General features: G+C 36.8%; 1 protein-coding gene across 2 annotated transcripts in view; it reads left to right on the top strand.

Moving 5' to 3' along the window:
- ASB3 (ankyrin repeat and SOCS box containing 3) overlaps positions 1-16,164 on the top strand; it is a 77,974-nt gene that overhangs the window by 58,414 nt on the left and 3,396 nt on the right. Inside the window, exons 7-9 of one of the 2 annotated variants that reach the window (XM_070429210.1) lie at positions 1,159-1,356; positions 7,966-8,223; positions 12,501-12,634. In XM_070429210.1, the coding sequence (XP_070285311.1) occupies positions 1,159-1,356; positions 7,966-8,223; positions 12,501-12,634 (590 nt within the window). The remainder of the gene's footprint in view (positions 1-1,158; positions 1,357-7,965; positions 8,224-12,500; positions 12,635-16,164) is intronic. The other variant, XM_070429211.1, reaches the window with a different exon arrangement.

Raw genomic sequence — 16,164 nt, 5'->3', positions numbered from 1 at the left:
AGCGGCAGGTGGCGTTTGACTGCCGGTTTCGGCCCAATCCCCACACGCCACGCCGAGTGACCCCACCCATGCACTAATTTGTGCACCAGGCCTCTAGTCTAACATAACATTTGAATTTTAGCAAGTAGGGCCATGGTAGTAAGGTAAGAAATTCATGAAAAGTAAGAAAGGACAACCTGTTACCTACTTACTTATAGGAACACTAGAGGTCCGGTGCATGAAATTTGTGCACGGGTAGAGTCCTTAGGCCTGGCTAGAGATCAGGGATGACTGGGGCCTCCTGCTGCCGGCCAGGGCCTTCCTTTGTTCCGCGCCACCCCTTGGTGGTCAGGGCACATCATAGCGAGCTATTGAACCCCCGGTCTCCTGGGACACTTTGCATATTAGCCCTTTATACATATAGATTGTTTAATTCTCTTTCAGATCTATTTAAAGACCTTTGTATTAAGTAACAATAATAAGTATAACATTCTGGAGTATATAGCCTGTAATAACTTAGTATAGGTGGAAGCTATGCTGAAGACAGACTTTTATTAAATAACTAGAGGCCCGGTGCATGAAATTCATGCACTGGGGTGGGGGCTGTCCCTCAACCAAGCCTGCACCCTCTCCTCTCCAATCTGGGACCCCTCTCACAATCCAGGACTGCTGGCTCCCAACCGCTCACCTGCCTGCCTGCCTGATTGCCCCTAACCACTTCTGCTTGCCAGCCTGATCACCCCCTAACCACTCCTCTGACAGCCTGATCAACCCCTAACTGCTCCCCTGCTGGCCCGATTGCCCCCAACTGCCCTCCCCTGTTGGCCCGGTCGCCCCCAACTGTCCTCCCCTGCCAGTCTGGTCATCCCCAACTGCCCTCCCCTACAGGCCTGGTCATCCCCAACTGCCCTCCCCTGCCAGCCATCTTGTGGTGGCTGTCTTGTGACCACATGGGGGCAGCCATTTTTTTTTTTTTAATATTTTATTGATTTTTTACAGAGAGGAAGGGAGAGAGATAGAGAGTTAGAAACATCGATGAGAGAGAAACATCGACCAGCGGGCAGCCATCTTGTGCGAGGGCATGATAGACATGTGACGGTCTACGTGTGCTGAAGAAATGTTACCTATATTTATGTGCATGTAAAAATATTAGATGCTTCCATATTCATGTATTTGCAGAATCTTGGACTTGCTCATACCACTTACTAACCGGGTCTGTGACACTGGTCCAGACAAGGTGAGCCCTGTTTACTCGGCAGTGTTTGGAGGGCATGAAGACTGCCTAGAAATGCTACTCCAGCATGGCTATAGCCCTGATGCCCAGATGTGCCTCGTCTTTGGATTTAGTTCTCCACTCTGTATGGCTTTCCAAAAGGAGTATGTATATTTGCTTTTTTTTATTATTTTTTTCAATATGGAGATGCATTTCCAACTGATTTTCTTTTATGATGAAGTTTAATATGTCTTAGTGCTAAATTGTTAACTTAAAAACAAACAGAAAAATCCCTCTATGGTGTACCTTGTTAAAAGTACAGTAAAATGAGGTAATAATGTCAGATTTTTTTTCCTTCCCTCTTTAGATCTGGATTATATTTTCAATGTAGCAGTTTTAGAGAATACTTTTTACTGTATTAAGTAAATGTAGGAATTCTCTAATATCCTTTGTCTCCAAAACAATTCAAGTGAAGTGGCCGTATAGAACATAATTGAAATTTGGTTTGATGACTTTAAAAGAGCTTATCATCTATTTTCTTATGTGTGGGAACTTATAATTGGACCAAATTATAATTAGTAAGGTAGTTTTTTAGTAAGAAAAATCATTGGAAGATATTATTTGTTAGCCTGTAGGGAAAAAGTTAAAACATCAAAATATCTGTTTCCTAGTCTTTCTAATTGACTTTTCATTTGCCTGGGATCCATGGCAATAGACTTAATTTTAATACATCTTTGCCATTTTTACCTACTTTGTGGAGAATTTAATTGAAGATAAACCTTTCCCAAGGGCTAAATTTAAAAGATGATAGTATCATAATCATATATGCTTGCATGTGTATATAAAGGAATTGACAAGTATAATTCATAGCACAATTTTTTAAAATATTTTTTTTATTGCTTAAATTATTACAAAGAGTATTACATATTTCTCCTTTTTTTCCCCCTGCCCTTGACAACCAGCACAATTTTTTTCACAGTAGAAAAATATGTGCCCTAATCAGAAATCCAACTGGTTAATTTTCTTCTCTCTACCATCCTTTCTTTATCTAGAAAGCAATATAAGTTAAAATGTTAGTCTCTAGACTACATTTATATTAGCTAATGTCTAGCTCTTAGTTTGCATGTCAGTCACTATACCTGTAATGAGAAAAGCATTTGGTTATTTTGGGACTCTTACAAACTTTTCTGATCAAGGAAGAAAACTGACATTCTCCTAGTAGGTTTTGTTTTAGTATATCAAGAGTGTAATATTATAGCTTGGTGCTTGTAGAAAAAAAAATCAAAATTGAAAAGTGTGTTAATTTTTTTGTTATTTTTTTTCAATAAGTATGCATCTTAAAATTTGGATTCTCTACAGCAGCAATTTTCAACCTTTTTCATTTCATGGCACACATACACTACTAAAATTCTGTAGCACACCAAAAAATATGTTACATTTTTGTTATTCTGACAAAAAAATGATTATAATTTTGATTCATTCACACCAGATGGCTATTGTTGTGCTGGCTGTAGTCATTTCTTTTTATTTGACAGTCTAAGGGAAGAGAGGTCAGTGCCCTGACTAGATAGTCAGGTATTGTATGTTATAAAAATTCTTGTGGCACACCAGTTGAAAATCGCTATTCTATAGTAACATACCTAAATTAATTAAACTAGAATTCCCATTTTTAAAGCAAGGATAATTTAATATAATTTTCATTTGAAATAACTATTATGTTCTCTTGCTCCTTAATGAAATAATGTATGAATTTCCTATATTCCATTTAACAATTATTTAATCAACATTGTTATTTATCTAAATATTTTTATTGACTTTTAAAGAGAGAGAAGGGAGAGAGAGAGAAAGAGAGAGAGATAGATAGATAGATAGAGAGAGAGATAGATATCTATGTGAGAGCTAAACATCAATCGGCTGCCTCTTGCAAACCCCCTCCCAGGGATTGAGCCGTAACCTAGGCATGTGCCCTGATCAGGAATCCAACTGGCAATCTTTTGGTACACGAGACTATGCCCAACCAACTGAGCCACACTGGCAGGGCAACAGTTTTGATTCTTAAAAAAAAAAAAAAATATATATATATATATATATATATATATATATATATATATATATATATACATACACACACACACACACACACACACACACACATATATATATATACACACACACACACACACATACACACATATATATATATATATTTATATTTATTTCAGAGAGGAAGGGAGAGGGGGAGAAAGAGAGAGAGAAAGAAACATCAATGATGAGAGAGACTCATTGATTGGCTGCTTCCTGCATGCCCCCCCACCCCCACCCCAACTGGGGATCCAGCCTGCAACTCAGGCATGTGCCCTTGACTGGAATTGAACCTGGGACCCTCCAGTCTGCAAGTCGATGCTCTATCCACTGAGCCAAACCAGCTAGGGCCCAGGCAACATTTTAAAAAATTTATTGACTTTAAGTGTTGATGAGTTTAAAACTTTTATTTTCTTATTTGTGTGTTTTTTTTTTTGTTTGTTTTTTTGTATTTCTCTGAGATCTAGATATTTAGTATTTGTGGCCTTTCTTTCACTGTTGGCCTGTCGTGTTCTAGTGAACTCTTCTATATGCTTTTACAAATAGTACAGTTGATATCATAAGGTAATAAAAATAATAGATGTAAATAATGGCTCTGGGTTTTACTATTTTTCTTCTTTATTGTTTTATTCACCTGATTTAACTTTTTAGCTCAGGATTAGCATCCTGAAACATTTTTCCTGGGCATCCCTTTGAGAGGATGAGCTTCCATTTGAAGCAGTGACCTTTAGCTTTTCTCATGGAAAGAGGTCTCCTCCATCACTGCACAAAAACAGTCTTTGTCCCTCGGGGCTAAAAAGTTAACAGCTACAGTAACATGAAAGCCATTCTTTCAAGGGCACAGTTGAGTAATTCAACTGAAATGAGAAGATATAAGAAAAAGATTCCTTTATCTAGAATGTGTAAAAGAAGAGAGAAGTTGAGAAAGTTCAGGACAATTTGAACAAATATTAACGCCTTTTATATATGACTGTAGGAAGAGATCATGGCTTAACAAACCCGATTTTGTCTTTTGAATTGATACTGATCCTTGCTAGCACATTAGTTTTATAGAAATTGTGTGTCCTTTTTCTTCATCATAATCACACATAGGACCTAATGTATTTTGTATTCAGCAAATGGCTGAAAACCATTCAGTAAAACTTATCTGGTCTTTGATCATTCAGCTAATAAGTTGGTTAGACATTTTGTTGGCTAATTGAACATAAAATGCTCAAGCTGTTTGCCCATTTCTGTTTAAAATAAATTTTGTTAATATGTTGAATTTCCTCTTACTGTGCTTCTTTCTTTTCTGGGCACTGTTTCTGTGCAAATTTTTAAACTTCAAAGAGCAAAATAATGGAAAATGTGCAGACCCCAAGATAAGGTGCAGACATTGCTTTTTTAGGTTTTAAACCTCTCCTTTTTTTCAGTATTTGATGATTTTCACTGTTTATATTAGTGGTTCCCAAACTTATTTGGCCTACCGCCCCCTTTCCAGAAAAAATATTACTCAGCGCCCCCGGAAATTAATTTTTTAAAAAATTTTAATAGCAATTAAACAGAAAGATATATGTATTAATGTTTCTACCTTTTTCGTAAAATATAGTAAAGAAAGGTGTAAATTAGAAACATTGAAGTTTGAAATTATGAAACTATTTATTGAACTCAGAATAGAAAGGTAATACAAAAAAAGTTAAAGCAAATGCACCTGTGGCCATCACCGCCCCCCTGGATAGCTGCAGTGCCCACTTTGGGATCACTGGTTTATATAATATGCAGTCTCTTAATGTGTCACATTTAGTTCGTGATGTTTATATTAGCAGATATTTGGTCCTGTCCAAAATGTCTACTGAGACGTTTGGTGAACCCAAAAAGACCTTGACTTTTTTTTTTAAGTTTATTGACTTTTTTTTAAGAGAGAGCGAGAGCGAGAGAGAGAGAGAGAGAGAGAGAGAAGAGAACATAACATTGATTTGTTGTTACACTTATTTATGCATTCATTGGTTTGTATGTGCCCTGACCAGGGATTGAACCCGCAACTTTGGCATATCAGAATGACACTCTAACCAACTGAACTACCTGGCCAGAGCAAAAGTTTCTTCAAATTTGGTCCTGTCCAAATGTCCATGATTAAAAAACATCTGTGGTTTCAGATAGCCCATGATATTTATTTATACTTGTGGGTTCATACATAAAAATACTACCATGTTTTATTGATCCAGTAATTGGTTTTGACTGTATTATCTATACTAATAAAAGGGTAATATGCTAATTAGACCGGATAGACCAGACGCCTTCCAGACATCATTCTGGACGTCCTTCTGGACAAAGCCACAGTGGCGGGGGCGAGGCAGAGGCGGTTAGGGGCGATCAGGCTGGCAGGGGAGAGCGGTTAGGGGCAATCAGGCAGGCAGGCAGAGGGGTTAGGGGCAATCAGGAAGGCAGGCAGGTGAGCCATTAGGAGCCAACAGATCCAGATTTCAAGAGGGATGTCCGACTGCCAGTTATCCCCCAAGGGGTCCTGGATTGGAGAGAATACAGGCTGGGCTGAGGGACCCCCCCACCCCCCCTGCATGAATTTTGTGCCCCAGGCCTCTAGTCAATGGTAATGCTTCCTGCCTTGGTAGCCTCGCTGGTAATGACACATGGAATAAGTTAAATAGATGGGTGTGGATCAAATGTCTCTGGGTATTTTGATACAGGACCAAATATCAAGGACCATACGTCTCTGTGAATGTTTTAGGCAGGACCAAATGCTCTGCAAGGGTTAAATAGGATGCACTGTTTTCTTTTTAATCTGTTTATACAATTTATTATTTAACCAAAGGTTATCTATACCCTAGGGCTACTGTTGCTCAATAACATGCAATAATGAAGGTCATATAGAGCACTGAAGTTGCTTGTGTTTCTGGAGCTTATATATATATTTGAGACCTTCAGTCTTCTCAGAAGCTCAGGGCATGCTGACTAATTTTATGATTTTCCAGTTTATTTTATGTTTATTATTCACCATATTATAGGTAGTTTTGTTGGAAATGTGTTAATAAATGTAGCATCAGGCAGTTTTATAAGCCTCTTAGAATGTGGTTTGTCTCTTCTAACACAAGGCAATATGGTAATTGGAAGAAGTGTAGAGCTGGGTTTTCCGAAGTGTGTTTTTGTACAATACTAATTCTATAGATCATTAATGAATATTACATGGGATAAAATAGTTAATTGGGAAACACAGGGCTAAGTAATGTTAAATAGGTTTCTTTCTTGAAGGGCTTTAAAATTTTTTTCTTATGATGGTGCTTTGTGAATTCCTGAGAGGGGAATGAATCTACAAAAATTTGATCTTATGTTTACAATATTATACTACTCCTTTGTTTATAGATTTTGGGGTATTTTTTACTTTTTATTGTGCTTATTTCAGGTTAATAATTGAATTCTTTGCTTTAATTTTAAAGGTATTTCTTCTCAGGTATCTGGAGGTTTTAGCATGTAATTTGAAAATATAACTAGCATATTCTTTAAAAAGATGTTTACCCTATATTTCTTTTCTGGACTCACTCTGTATTGTAGGATTTCTCAGATATTTTCATTTTGGAGCCTTTTTTATATGAATCATTTTCAGGGACTAATATTTCATACAACAAATATTTATACAATGCTAATTCTGTGTGCCAGGAAGGTTAAGTGACTTATTCAGAGTCCCAGGGTTAGTAGGTTGCTGAGCAGGCTGGCTTCAGTCTGTGCTCTTACAGCTTTGCTATGATACTTCTTTTGATACATCTTGCCACTTAGCTCTCTCAAAAAAGGATTGCACTTATTTTTAATCAGTTTAACCAGAACTTACTGATATTGAATGATAAAATATTAAGAAAACAGCAACAGCTTAATAGATACAAAATGATGTACTTTCATTCTGTAAAAGTACATGACAAAGTAGATTAATTTAGAAATAAAGCTATAAGTTAAATGTTTGTTAATTAAAAACAGCTTTTCTAGATGATTATTTTTTACCATTAGAAATTTGAAAGTAAAGGGGACATTGACTAAGGTTATTGCTAAAGGAAATGGTATTTTGGTGATTCCTAGGATGAGTCTTTAGAGACAGATCACATTGTTCAATAACTTGATTTGGCAGATATTTTGTAGTAGAGATACTTAATTGTATAAAAATATCACAGTTTTGCCCTTGCCGGTTTGGCTCAGCGGATAGAGCGTTAACCTGCAGACTGAAGGGTCCCGGGTTCAATTCCTGCAAAGGGCACATGCCCGGGTTGCGGGCTTGATCCCCAATGGGGGCAGTGCGGGGGACAGCCAATCAATGATTCCCTCTTCCATCATGTTTTTCTCTTTCTCTCTCCCTCTCCCTTCCTCTCTGAAACCAATAAAAATATATATATTTTTAAAAAAATCACAGTTTTGAGAAGTTTTCTATTTGTCAATGATAATCTTTATAATTATTTAAGATGAATATTTAGAACTCTAAGGGCACTATTTGCTTATAGTTAAAAATTAAAAACCATGCAGGGGGGTGGAAATTAAAAAGTAAAACCCTCCCTTGTCCCTAGTCCCCTACTCTCAAATGTACTAGATATATAAAAATCATCCACTATCCCATCTGCTGTTCTTATTTTCCAGCTGTAACTACTAGTAATTATTTGTAACATTTATTTTTTATGTAGAAGTCTAACTTCTTTTTCTCTTTTTTTGTGGTGGAGCTGTGAATTTTTTGGAATTGTGAATATTCTTTTGAAATATGGAGTCCAGCTAAATGAACTTCATTTGGCATACTGCCTGAAGTATGAGAAATTTTCAGTATTTCGTTACTTTTTGAAGAAAGGTTGCCCATTGGCACCATGGAACCATATGTCTGAATTTATAAATCATGCAGTTAAAGCACAGACGAAATATAAGGAATGGTTGCCATCTCTCCTGCTTGCTGGATTTGACCCACTGAATCTTCTATGCAGTTCTTGGTAAGAAATCCTACAATAGTGGACCTTACCTTTTTGAGTGAATATACTATATTTAAGTTCCCTCAATTTCTTGAGATCTGGTGTTGGGATGAGGGTGTGTGTGTATGTGACTCTGATGGCTGGATTGGGGGGCTGCTAATAGCGAGATTGAATGTAGAGATAGATTCCTAGAAAAAGGTAGGACATGACTGGAAGGGAGTAGAAAGGGATTATGCCTATGGACTGTAGAAGCAAAAGCAAAGTTTAGATACACATTCTCATCTCCACTTAACTTTTTGTTTAGTTTACAGCAGGTTGAGTCCCTGATAGTATTCACTCCTTTCTCCAACAGCTGATTAATACATAGTTATCTGTCAAATGCTCATTTGTGCACTTCCCTCTATATCTTTTCAATACAGTTTCACTGAAACATTGTATTTTTAAGACAAATTGAATGAAAAAAAGATTATTGGCAGTTTATTTAGAAATCTTTGATTTTAAAAAGTTATTTGTATATGTATACTGTACTTGTCTTATTAACAGATACACACTCACACACATGCAGCTGAGATATAAATATTCGCCAATGAATGCTGTGTCTAGCTGTTAACAAAGCTATTTAAGTACCCATAGCATTTTACTAAGTGAATTTTATTGTTGTGTTTGGGTGCCTGACAGCTAGCTGCAGTTGCCCCTCACCATTCTAGGATTTACTCCCTGACTCTAGCTGGAAATCCAGCCCCGAAAGGCAGGTGGCTGTGGACAGACAGCCTTGACAGTGTGTCCCCTTTACTCTCTTCCCTCACTTGGTGCTTGTCCCCAAGGCACCACTTTCTTCTCAGCCACACTCTTTGTGTTCTCCTACTGAAGCTACTAACTCAACTCCATATTACTTGCCTGTTACTTTCAGTTCTCTGGTTTCTAGTATATGTATTTCTAGTTTCTAGTTTTTCTTTAACCAACACTTAGAATACTACCTAACCCATGGGGGCATTATTTTAAGTTCTTTATAGTAATTTATCCTACATAATAAAAGCCTAATATGCTAAGTGTCCAGTTGTCCGTTCAACCAATCAAAGTGTAATATGTTAATGATATGCTAAGGCTGCTCAACCGCTTGCTATGATGTGCACTGACCACCAGGGGGTAAACAGTCCACCAGTCGCTATGATGTGCACTGACCACCAGGGGGCAGACGCTCCGACCAGTAGATTAAATTGCTGCTGGGGTCTGACCAATCAGGACTGAGTATGATGGGCTGGACACTCCCTGGAGCCCTCCTGTGGTCCTTCCCTGGCTGACCCACCTCCTGCATCCCTCCCCAGCCCCAATCGTGCACCGGTGGGGTCCCTCGGCCTGGCCTGTGCCCTCTCGCAATCCATGACCCTTCAGGGGATTTTGGAGAGCTGGTTTCAGCCCGATCCCGCAGGCCAGGCCGAGGGACCCCACTGGTGCAAGAATTCATGCACCAGGCCTCTAGTTTACTATAAAATACACTGGATACTATTATTTTTATTTTACAATTGAGGTACAGTAATTAACATACTTGCCAAGCTCACACAGCTAGTTAGTAGAGCTTAGTTTTGAACCCAGGTTGTCCTTTTTGTGGCTTAAGTCTGTCTTTCTAACCACTGTGCTATGCTGCCTTAGTCCTGTGTATGTATGGGGATATGTTGGTTATATCACGTGATTTCAGGTATTTTAATCGTTTGCCTATCCTGGGGGGATCTATGCCATATTACCTTGCTCTGGTTTGCTCCTCAATTAGGAAGAACCTGTGCAGGGGGAAAAATTAAATATTGCCCTTTTTCCTTTCTTCCTCAGCCAATTACATAGACTACTGGAAGGAGAGGGAATTATTTAGATTTATTCTCCTAGAAGGTTTTGTAAAATATACTCTCCCATTCAGTTCTGAGAGGCCTTCCTCTCCCCAATGTGAATAGCCCATTTGATAATTTTTGTGGTAATAAGCCATTAAATATAGTATAAGCTGTATTTATTGGATGGGTTAGGATATAAAGGAATTAAGAACCCATAAACTACGAATTTCTTTGAAATAAATTGTAAAACTTGCAGCTATTTGGACTGAGAATGCCAATTGCATATGGTTTACTCAGAAGGGGTAACTTTATATTCATTAGAAAATTTCACTTCAAAAAAAATGCTTAACATGGTCAAATTTTTGTTCTCTGATCTTCTATTGAATGGATAAAGCCAGTGTTTACACTGAATATGATAAATGTTTTGCTTCCTTTGATCAAATTTACATTCATAGATAGAGCTGTTATAAGAAAAATTCTCCCATAAAATTCCAATATGCTGTTAAAGTGGATTTTGGTTATATCTTATTTATATCACATGAAAGTCAGTTGCTTAATCTTTGTCATGTAAATTATAAATGTCTTTCCTAGGTATTTTTTGTCTTAAACGTTCTTTAAAAATTTATCTGGCTGAATAATTGCCTATCACAATATAATCTACAGAGTTGAAATATTTTTTTCAACTTTAAATGCAACACTAGGTGCCTCCAACTGAATGTAATAAGTAATAGAAAGTAAATGTCATCTGTGCATTTAGTTGATTAACTGTCATTCATTTATGATTGTACAACTGCTTCATACAACATAATGGTCAGAGTAGTACAGTAACAATACATTTTTAGTGGCATTATCAGCATTGGTAAAATTAGTTATTTCATCTAAAGCTATGTAAACAGGTTTATTTCTTGTGTGTGTTTAGATAACTGAATAAAAATGACTTAGTATTTGGTCCCAGTGTGACTTAAATCACATTAATGCAGACAAATGAAACCATTACAAAAGAAATAAGGAACCAAAACCAAGTAACCTTGGTGTGGAGTTCCTAGAAAGTCAAGGAGATTTTTTTGCCCTTGAATGTACTTTATCATTTTATTTGTTCTAGTAGTTCCTCAAAGTTGTGATTTCATTGAAAGGTTCTTTAGAAGTAAAATGTTTTCCCAAGGCATTTGTGCAACATTGAGTTCTTTGTTATATAGAAGTTTGCATATTAGAGAATTAAGAATCTGGGAAATAATTTTCATACTCTGATCAGTCATTTCAAGGATACTTTGACCCTGAATTATAAAAAGTAAATGTCTTTGAGATGACAAGTTTAGAGCATCTTATTTAGTTTCTTTTTTTTCTTTTTATTTTCCCCCCTTCTTTAGTCCTTGCTCAATAATGAGTCCAAAAAATAGACAAACCAAAAAACGACCTTGAAAAGAATTTCTCTTTTTAAAGTAATTACTAGAGGACGTAATCATTTTCTTTTTCTTCAGACAGTGTGATGGTAGGGGAGTACCTAATTGAGTACCTAATTGAGTAATTGTTAGAATGTATAGTTCTCATTACACTTTGACTATATTTCATGTTATCAGGCCTAATGAAAATTTCAAACCAGTTTCTAGTAATATCAAACATTTATATAACATTTTATAGTTTTAAAAGTATGTTTATTGTATTTTCTCATATTATTTTCACAATTAGTCCCCTGAAATAGGTTGAGTATTATTCTCATTTTAGAGGACCGGGATCAAGGGCTTGAAGAATTTTAGCAACATGTTTGTAAATAGTGGAGGTAATATTAGAACTCAGAAACTGTCCTAGACCAGTGCTCTTTCCATTAGATTCAGATGCTTATAAAATTTGGGGAAGTCTCTTTTGGGTAGGTTGGTAGGAAATCGGAAATTATTTTTTAGAAATAGAGAGAGAACTGTTCTGAAGACTTGTTTTTGGTTCTTAGAGACAAAACTGATTCTGCTACATTCCTTAGAGCTGAATCTATAATGCACAAGGTTCTTAGAGGAGAACAGTTGCACATCCCTGGGAGTTGGGCAGAAGCAAGCTGTCTCTCCCGTATACTTAGTTTAGGGATAATTTGGGTATTTGGGCTTTATCCTTTCAGGACTTTTAAAGCAAGATGGTCCAGTTGGGAGGAGATAATGGCAAATCTGCTGAGGACACTGGTTGCTGTCTCTGTCTTTTCTTGACACTGCTGCTGGGGAGTTGGAAGGAAAGTTCCTACCCTCTCTGAGAGTAGACTTTCCTCTTGTCATCTGTTAAACAACTCACACAGAGTCAATTCAGTTTGCTTTAAGAACCTGTAGATGATTATTCATATCCACTGAACTTGCCTCCAGTTACGTGAATATTTTCTATGCTGCAGTTTTATGCCTTCCTTACTAAGGTGTTGTAAGAATAGGTATGTGGTGTTTATTTTCAGGATGAATCCTTGATGTATTTGGTGTCTAATGGTGCATTAACATCTTGCTAATACAGGACTGACTCAGTCAGCGATGACACCCTTATCTTTACTTTGGAGTTTACTAATTGGAGGAGACTTCCTCCAGCTGTTGAAAAGAAGCTCTCTGCTCGTGTCTCAAACTCCTCGTGGGCTCTACAGCAACATATTGGTAAGAAAGTACAATTTTTAGAGACACATGACTATGTTTTCTTCTCTTCTCTAGTTATATTGTAATTTTAAGTAATGAGAGTTGTCGGAGAATATATTAAGTAGGGCATCATTTGCATTTTATTTCTGTGGAGAAAGGATGGGACTAGGAGGGGGATGATAATAATTTCCTTCAACAAAAATCATATCTGATTTTATAAGGTTAGCCTAAGGGGCATATAAAGAAAAGGAGGTATTTACTGATATTTTTATTTGATGATATCCTTTTAACTTTAGTAAGGATTATGTTAACAAAATGAGTCCTAAAAATCTTGTTAGTGAATGTTTAGTTTGTTAGAAAAATGCTAAACTTAGTTTTCTTTTCCAGGATGTGTTTGTATTTGTGTTCTCTCTTAAGTATATTATCATTTCTAAAAGGAAGTATTACCATCCTTTATTTTCTACCTGTCCTTACTGAATGCATGCTGATGTGTTGGTATAAGTATGGAGGTGAGCTGGGTGAAAGTTCCGTGAATTGATTGATATTTTATTTTATTTATTTATTTTAAAAAATATTTTATTGATTTTTTACAGAGAGGAAGGGAGAGAGATAGAGAGTTAGAACCATCGATGAGAGAGAAACATAGATCAGCTGCCTCCTGCACACTCCCTACTGGGGATGTGCCCGCAACCAAGGTACATGTCCTTGACCGGAATCGAACCTGGGACCCTTGAGTCCGCAGGCCGATGCTCTATCCACTGAGCCAAACCGGTTAGGGCTGATTGTTATTTTATATGACTGTTTTAAAACAAATTATCAATTTACTCTCAAATCGATATTTTATGACTGTTTTAAAATAACTTCTCAACTTACTCTAGCTTATTAAAAAGTTTTTAAGTCCTGGCTAGTGTGGCTCAGTTAGACACCATTCTGTGCACTGAGAGGTTACTGGTTCGATTCCCAATGAGGCCACATGCCCAGGTTATGGGCTCGTTCCCCAGTAGGAGTCATGCAGAAGGCAGCTGATCCATGTTACACACTCACGTTGATGGTTCTCTCTTCTCCTTTCCTCTCTCTCTAAAAATCAATATAATATTCTTTTAAAAAAAGTTTACAAGCTAATTAAAACAATTATAGAGCATGTAGTAGGAGATTTTACATAAGGAAATCAGTTTAAACATAATATATGCAAAATATTCCTATTTTGTTATTTAGATTTATTTTACTTTAACTTCATTTTGTTAACCAGATTATGTATCTTAAGTTAAGAAAATTATTTCTTCACTGCTATTTTTACATGAAATGTAACTACATAAAACATGTTGAATAGGTTTTTAACAAGTGAACTTATGCATATGTAAAAATGTCTTATTTCTCAGATAATTACATTTAAGTAAATTTTCTCAATCAAAAACAGACATTCAGGAAAATATGCTCTTGAACTGAGATATATTCAAACTGTTGGAGAGGTTTCTGTGGAAGAAAAAAGTAATCTGGATTCTCTGAGCCTTCTAGTACAGAGTTTTTAAAATGGTAATGTTGGAAAACTCACTGGCATGCAATTCTTAATGTTGAGAATTGCATGTGCTTTTACTAATTACGTATCTTCAGCAGTAGAGAACAGTTATCCATCCAGAACAGATAGACTATGGGCAATGGACTTGGGAACAAAAAATCAAAAGAGGAAGCATATGTCAAATGGGAAAATTATTGCAGCTTATCAGTAAAGATATGCGAGAGTTTACTTGGAAGACTTTAACATACAGCAAGTTTGTCCAGATGAAGGTAAAAATTGTGTATGAGTACATTACCCTGCAATAGACTGGCTCCACCAAGGGCTTCTTATTTAGGCACTAGGTAGAGCTTGTGTAAGGTAATAATCACCATCATAGATCATTTGAATGTTGGCAGGAGGGCAGGCCAGAGATGCATGGTTGTGGGAGGTATAAATAATGGGTATGTGTGATGTATGTGCAGTTCTGTGCTATTGTAAAGTTGGCATTAATAAGCATGATGCATTAAGAATTGGGTTTATTTTGATCATTGTTTTGATTTTAATAAAACTTCCTGTAACAAGTATCCTATTTTGGATTGTTCTTCTGTCAGGACATACAACCAAATGAACAAAATTGGAGAATTCCATATAAGAATGAAAAGTTAAAGGTTGCCTGTCTGCTAGTAGATCTATAGATAAATTTGATTTAACATAATTGAAAATGATTTGGTCAGAAAAGTAACTTAGAAGTACAGCATGATTTCAGACATAATTTTCTAACTATGATTAGTACCACACTGCAAGAAGAAAGAGATTTATTTAATAAATTGAAATCTGGTTTTAACAGGTTTTCATGAAAGTGTGTTTTACCTACAGCGTCTGGGCTTTTTCATACTCTAAATGCAGGGCATGGCTTCATCTTCTCAGCCTCGTGGCAACACATCTGGGAATGCTCTGCATCACTGAAACTTTCACAGGAATTTTGTGTGATTTGAAATACCACATAGATGATTATAAAATTCCCTTATTCAGTGGCATAATAAACTAAGATGGCAGTGATGGGCATATTATTATCTGTGTTAATAATCTACACATGAAAGACTGCTTCAGTTCAAATGAATATGGTTTAGACCTCTAATTGTTCATCAGTGATCTATTGTGCTTATGGAGGGGCGGGGAGATCAAAATGGTGCAATTAAAGTTAGGGCCAAAATCTGAAATAACTATGCTATTTCCTTTTTTTAAAAAAAATTATTATTATTATTATTATTATTATTATTAAGTGGAAAGATCTCCTAAAAGTTTCAGTGGCTTAGAAGATGTTAGAGAATTATTTTAAGTTTAATCACAGTTTAAAGAACCTTAGACTTGAAGTCAAATCACTTGATTCTGGTATCAGATAAGTTGTTGATTGACAGTGTCAACATGGGCAGGTCACTTAAGCTTTCCATAACAAATGTGTACTGGTCCAATTTGGCTTGATTGCAAATGATTAAGCTTCCACACATATATTAGCATAAACAAACAAATGGTTTATTTAGCTTTAAAGAGAGGGTTACCGTGATGCAGTCAGGTGACCTGGAAAGGCTTATCAGCACTGCAGAAAGCTGTGGGGCAGAAGAGGAGCTCCCCTCAGTCAGCCCAAGGAGTTTGTAAGGGAGCATAGTCTGTCAAAATGGAGAAGCTGGAGAAGCACTAAGGATCCCTTATCCCTGAGTGAGCAGCTCTCTGGGCCACACAGCCACCCTTTATCTTTATTCTGGGTGTGTACAAGGGATCTACATTAATAGGAACATGCCGAATGAAGAGATAGATGTCAATTTAACAGCCAACCTCACTTTTACCCATGCACTTGTCAGTTCCTCTGTCAGTCTCATCCGTCTGTGCCCATGGCATGCTCAGTGTTTGCAGCCAACATACTTCTTTCCCCACCAGGGACATTTATGACATTTGTGATTTAGGACTAATTATTGTGCTTGATCTCATTGGGTAAAGAGACTTACTTTTTTGTCAGGAGTGGGGAACGTCCGGCCTGCGGGCCATGTAAGGCCTGTGA

Source organism: Myotis yumanensis, unplaced genomic scaffold, assembly GCF_028538775.1.
Source record: "Myotis yumanensis isolate MYYU_CA2020_CCGP unplaced genomic scaffold, mMyoYum1.0.hap1 SCAF_11, whole genome shotgun sequence".
Classification (NCBI taxonomy): Eukaryota; Metazoa; Chordata; class Mammalia; order Chiroptera; family Vespertilionidae; genus Myotis; species Myotis yumanensis.
Note: the sequence above shows the minus strand (reverse complement) of the source record. Positions and strands in the feature narration are given on the sequence as shown.